General features: G+C 47.1%; 1 protein-coding gene across 2 annotated transcripts in view; it reads left to right on the forward strand.

The window, feature by feature from the left end:
- Positions 1 to 5,854, forward strand: part of ST8SIA5 (ST8 alpha-N-acetyl-neuraminide alpha-2,8-sialyltransferase 5) — a 63,390-nt gene extending 57,536 nt beyond the window's left edge. For both annotated transcript variants that reach the window (XM_063128289.1, XM_063128290.1), the window contains 2 exons: positions 153 to 245; positions 4,608 to 5,854. In XM_063128289.1, coding sequence (XP_062984359.1) covers positions 153 to 245; positions 4,608 to 5,073 — 559 coding nt within the window. In that variant the 3' untranslated portion in view covers positions 5,074 to 5,854. The remainder of the gene's footprint in view (positions 1 to 152; positions 246 to 4,607) is intronic.
- The last annotated feature ends 207 nt before the right edge of the window (positions 5,855 to 6,061 follow it).

Genomic DNA, 6,061 nt, shown 5'->3' on the forward strand with positions numbered 1-6,061 from the left:
ATTGCATTCTCCCAGCCTTATCACCTTTGCAGGGTTGTAGCCCCTACATCTACTGCCTTGGAGTACATATGCTGCTTGGAAGAAGGAAGAAGGGTGGGTATACATGAAAGAAGTCATAATAACCTCCTTGCTGCTCTGTTCTTTTCCCTTAGATGCAATTTGCCCCCCATTTCTGAGAAGTATATCGTCGACGTTGGCGTAAAGACCGACATCGTGACGGTTAATCCCAGCATAATTACTGAAAGGTCAGTTGTTTTTCTGTTACCCACCTCTGCCTCCCCTCCCCTCCTGTGTCTTTGTGAAATTGACAAACCTCTGAAAAGAAAGACCATGCCTTATTATTAGCTCAGGCGGTTCCTGCTCTTGATTTTGTAATTTCATAGCAACTGGGAATCGGAATAATTTGAGCCTTCTTTGTCATGAAAGAACATGCATTCAAAAGATTCACATGGACCTCCACACCCCCACGCTTCCTTCCGTCCTTCTTTCCTTCCTTTCTTTAGAAATACTCTGTCCATTCTGTCTTAGGTCCTCCACCATATTCCGAATGTCACAATAACACTATCATACTCTCGGAGGACAAGGCTACCAGTCATGTTGGCTGTCTATTATCTTCCATGTCAGGGGCAGAATGGCTCTCAATACTAGGTGCTGTGGAACACAACTGGGAGGGTGCCATTGTGCTCACAACCTGCTTGTGGGCAGCTGGTTGGCCACTGTGGGAACTGAATGCTGGTCTAGCTAGGCCTTTTGTCTGATCCAGCAGGGTTCTTCTAATGCTCTAATTTCGTGATGTACGAGATTTTCGCTTTGGCTCACTTAACACGCAAGCACGCCATGTTCGAGGCCCTTAAACACGAGGGCAGGCACGTGTCAGCTGAAAAATTTCACAAAATCTTGAACGTGTGCTTCTGTTCATCTCGTTCCCGGTTCCCAGTTCGATTTGCACAAATTTCCTAATTTGCACAAATCCTCTTAGTAGACTGAACCAGCCCTGCTTTTGTCTATGGAGGGCATTTGTGCAAATTTCAGGAGATTTGCAGAAATCTCCCATTCGTGCAAAGCTAGCAGCAGACGCGATTAGGAATTGGGCGCAAGGCGAGCAGTGAGGTGATGTTCAGAGAATCTCCACAATCTCAAATATTGCTTGCTTGTCCATCCCTCTTCTTAATACTTTAATGTCTGCTCCTGTTTTTATAATGTTCATTGTAGACTATCCAAGGGCGTATCTACACCATGCTTTCCCCCCCGGGGTCATCCCTCGATCGTCCCTGTGTGTCCAAATGATGCACAGGGGATCCTGGGGGGGAAAGCAGGGACGACCCCTCCATTTTTCCGGGCTAACTGCTTCCCAAGTTATCCTGATTTTCCCCATGGTCCCGTTGTGCCACATGCTCCCAGGGCCTGAAACAGGCATGGAGCTGTGCAGAGAGGCTCTGTGCCCATGGGGGTGGGGGGCAGCAATTTCACCATCCCCAGGATGGCCTCTTCTGTGAAAAAAAATGGCGGCCGTGATGTTCCTCCTTACTTCCAGGACGTCATGCTGCCGTTTGGATGCTGGGGGAGGATCACGGAAGCCGGTAAGTCCGTGATCCTCCCCCTTCCCTCCCTCCCTCTACACCCGTAGGTGTAGGCAAGCCCCAAGTTGAAGTGTTTTTTAAGTCCCATTGATTTCAGTTTCTCCCACTGAAATCCATCGCCCCAAGACCATGCTCATTGTAATGCCTCCCCTGCTTTTTGAAGCATGCTTTCCTTTTGCATATCCAGAGAATGGGAGCCATGCTGCGTACAACTGGAGGGCTTCATCTCTTAATGGTGGGTGTTCAACCTGTTCTGGATGGGGTTGCACTCCCCCTGAAGGAGCAGGTTCGTAGCTTGGGGGATTCTCCTAGAACCATCTCTGTCACTTGAGGCCCAGGTGGCCTCGGTGGCACAGAGTGCCTTCTACCAACTCCGTTTGGTGGCCCAGCTACGCCCCTATCTGGACAGGGATAACCTAGCTTCAGTTGTCCATGCTCTGGTAACCTCCAAATTAGATTACTGCAATGCCCTCTACGTGGGGCAGCCTTTGAAGATGGTTCGGAAGCTGCAGCTTGTGCAAAATGCAGCGGCCAGATTGATAACTGGAACCAGAAGGTTCAAACATATAACACTGATTCTGGCCCGCTTGCATTGGCTGCCTATATGTTTCCGAGCCCAATTCAAGGGTTAAATTCAATTTTAACCTATAAAGCCTTACACGGCTTGGGACCACAATACACAAATTGAGGAAAAAGTGGGAAACAGCTCCGCTTTATTTCTGAGCCAATCCAAATATTTTCATTGCCAGCCCTGAACCTCCTCCAGCCCAGTGATTCCCCAAATCCTTGCCTCTTCCCTCCTACTTATGTGGGGAGGAGAGTTGCCATTTAGATCTTCTGTTCCAAGTACCAAAATGTTTCACCCCAGCAGAAGTGAAGTGAGAGGTGTTCTGTCTTGCAGATCGCCTACCCAGCCTCCCTTGCAGTGCAAGTCTTTTGTCCAGGATCAGGAGCATAGGATCTGAAGCGGGCCCTGTCTGGGGAGACAGGTTTTTGAAACCTGTACTAAAAACAACGTAAGCTTTTGTAGAAACTGTCTGCTCCATCCAATGTGTTAATCTCAAACTGGCAGATTTATACTCAAGTTCTAGAGAAGGGTGGGAGAGATTTCAGTTGTATTCTCAGAGAGAATTAAAACGCAAAAAGTACAGATAGCGATGTTTACCTTAATACTTGCCATTCACAGTTGGCTGTTAGGCAAGAACACAGACATCATTGCAATGGTGAGCTGATTAACCAAAGTATTGTGATGATGATGATGATGATGTTGTTGTTGTTGTTGTTGTTGTTGTTGTTATTATTATTATTATTATTATTATTATTATCGTCTCTTTCTCGCTCATGGCTGTTTTTCTAGACGGACATGACTGGCATTGCCAAGTCATGCTGTCTTTTACAGATTCAGGAATTTCCTGACAATTGCGCATGTTTCAAGTATGACTGCTTTCTGGATGTTGGTGTGGATGTATTTTGGTAGGCCCAGTTTCTGAAGGTTTTACTGTATAGTTTCTTGATGTGATGCTGGTGACTGATGTGACTAACGGAATAATTGTGACCTTTCTGGGTTGCCATAGTTCTTTGACTTCTATGGCCAGTGGTGTATATTTTTCTCTCTTTTCCTCTTCCTTTTCAACAACATGTTTGTTACTCGGTATTGCTATGTCAATGAAGTATGTGTGTTTTTCTTTTTTGTCTATGACTGTTATGTCTGGTCAGTTGTAAGGTATTGTTTTGTCAGTATGAATTGTCCTCTCCTAATATATATATATATATATATACACACACACACACACACACACACACACACACTTTGTGTTATTCAAACCAAAGGAAATAGAGTTGAATCTCTTGATGAGTTGTACTTCAGGTTGTCTTTGAAATTCCTTTGTTCAAGAATGGCCACCTTAAGGTCATTGTCAAGAGTGTCGTGGGAAGTTGAAATGTTCCTCCTATTGGTTTCTTAACATTGCCATTCCAGACGTCAGATTGATGTCCACGAATCTGTTTGAGGGGGGAACAGGCAACCTTTTGGGGCCCGTGGGATGCATTTGGCAATTCAAAGAAACAGTCTTGGGTGCCAGAACAAAATGGGAGCTGTGCAGATGGAAGCCTCAGCCTGCCGCCACCCACCACATTTGTTTCTTAAGAATGCCTCCGAGACCCAGGTTTGGCTCAGAGGCGTTCATGGCAAAAAGAAGATGGGTGCAGCTCGGGACTCTCGCTTTGCTTTCAAGCAACACTGGGCGCCAGTAAGAAATTTTCTTACGTTAAAAAGGATTCTTTTTAGGAGGGATAAGGCACCTCGATAGATGCCCAGAAAGTTGTCTGAGAGCTCACTGCTCACCTTGCCCTACTATTTTGGGCTATATTAATAGAAGTATAGCTTCCAAATCGTGTGAGGTACTGGTTCCTCTCTATTCGGCCCTGGTGAGGCCTCATCTAGAGTATTGCGTCCAGTTCTGGGCTCCACAATTCAAGAAGGACGCAGACAAGCTGGAGCATGTTCAGAGGAGGGCAACCAGGATGATCAGGGGTCTGGAAACAAAGCCCTATGAAGAGAGAATGAAAGAACTGGGCATGTTTAGCCTGGAGAAGAGGAGGGGAGACATGATAGCACTCTTCAAATACTTAAAAGGTTGTCACACAGAGGAGGGCCAGGATCTCTTCTCGATCCTCCTAGAGTGCAGGGCACGGAATAATGGGCTCAAGTGACAGGAAGCTGGATTCCAGCTGGACATCAGGAAAAGCTTCCTGACTGTTAGAGCAGTACGGCAATGGAACCAGTGACCTAGGGAGGTTGTGGGCTCTCCCACACTAGAGGCCTTCAAGAGGCAGCTGGACAACCATCTGTCAGGGATGCTTTAGGGTTGATTCCTGCATTGAGCAGGGGGTTGGACTCGATGGCCTTGTAGGCCCCTTCCAACTCTGCTATTCTATGATTCTATGATTCTATGACGTAGAGGCTGTACTCTGTCCCCAATGTGTTTAATTACTATTCTGTTGTAATTTGCTTCTCCCAAACATCAGGTTCCACAAGCTGGAGAAGTGGAGGAAGCCATTTTTTGATGTCCTGCAAGTTTACGAAAACGCCTCTGTGCTGCTCCCCGCCTTCTACAACACCCGCAACACGGACGTCTCGATCCGGGTCAAGTACGTCCTGGATGACTTTGAATCCCAGCAGGCCGCCTACTTTTTCCACCCGCAGTATCTCATCAATGTCTCGCGCTACTGGTTGAATCAAGGCGTGCGGGCCAAGCGCGTCAGCACGGGGCTCATCCTCGTGACGGCGGCCTTGGAGCTGTGTGAGGAAGTGCACCTTTTTGGATTCTGGGCTTTCCCCATGAACCCCTCAGGGATCTATATAACCCACCACTACTACGACAACGTCAAGCCTCGTCCGGGATTCCACGCCATGCCTTCAGAGATCTTCAACTTCCTCCATATGCACAGCAAAGGGATTCTGAGAGTCCACACGGACGCCTGCAGCTGCTGATGGTGGAGGACGAGGAGAGGTCAATTGTTCTTCTTCCAGGTCGAGAAAAGGAAGGAGATGACTCAGCAGAATCTCTGTGACTTGAGAACCGATTCACACAACGGATTTTGAGGTAGAAGGGTCACCACAAGGTGGTTTTTGCTCCTTTCAGTGTTCGTAGCTTGTGAACGTGCCCCTGTGGTAAGGTTATAAGTTACCACATTCTGGAGAAAAAAAGAAGAAAACCGCCTCACTCATGCTAGTGTGAATAGGCCCACAGCATTCAATGTGGCAAAGTCTTGCTTACATCGAGAGATTTATGCAATAATGTTGGATAAACGTAAGTTTCTTCAAAGGCTTCCTCAAAAACTGGTGTTTCTAGTAGCCTCACTCGCTATCCAGCCCTATAGGGCAGCCCCCCTCAAACTGGCACCCTCCAGATGTGTTTGGACTACAACTCCCATCATTCCCAGCCAACAGAGGTGGCTCCAACATTCCCGGATAGCTCCTTTAGAGTTCTGACGGAAACCTGGAGCGGATTCATTACCCCATGAAGTTGGAGCCACTGGCAGTCTTCCCCCAACCTTGCATCGTCATGATGTGATGGACTGCAATTCCCACCACTCCCAGCCAGCGTGACCAAAACATCTGGAGTGTCCCAGGTTGAGGAAGGCTGGTGTAGGCTTACTGACATTTGGCAAACCAGATTTTATCCATCACAGGAATCCACGCACAGCCCTGGAACCCGTAACAAGCAAAGAAGCACATTATCTAGAAATTTTAGTCTAGAGATAAGAGCACATCGCTGGTTTCATCTCCAAGAAAGCACCAAACCTGCGTGTACTTGACAAAGTAGAGGATGTGGGCCTGGTTGTTCTTAAACTGTGGTACTCGTGATCCTCAAGAGAAAAACTGTAAGGAATATTGGTTTTGTGTCTTGTCTGGAACTCTCCATCTGTACCACTAATACGATGAACGTGGCCTAATAGTCCTTGAAAGAATGCACATT

The sequence above is a fragment of the Elgaria multicarinata genome, chromosome 6 (assembly GCF_023053635.1).
Source record: "Elgaria multicarinata webbii isolate HBS135686 ecotype San Diego chromosome 6, rElgMul1.1.pri, whole genome shotgun sequence".
Classification (NCBI taxonomy): domain Eukaryota; kingdom Metazoa; phylum Chordata; class Lepidosauria; order Squamata; family Anguidae; genus Elgaria; species Elgaria multicarinata.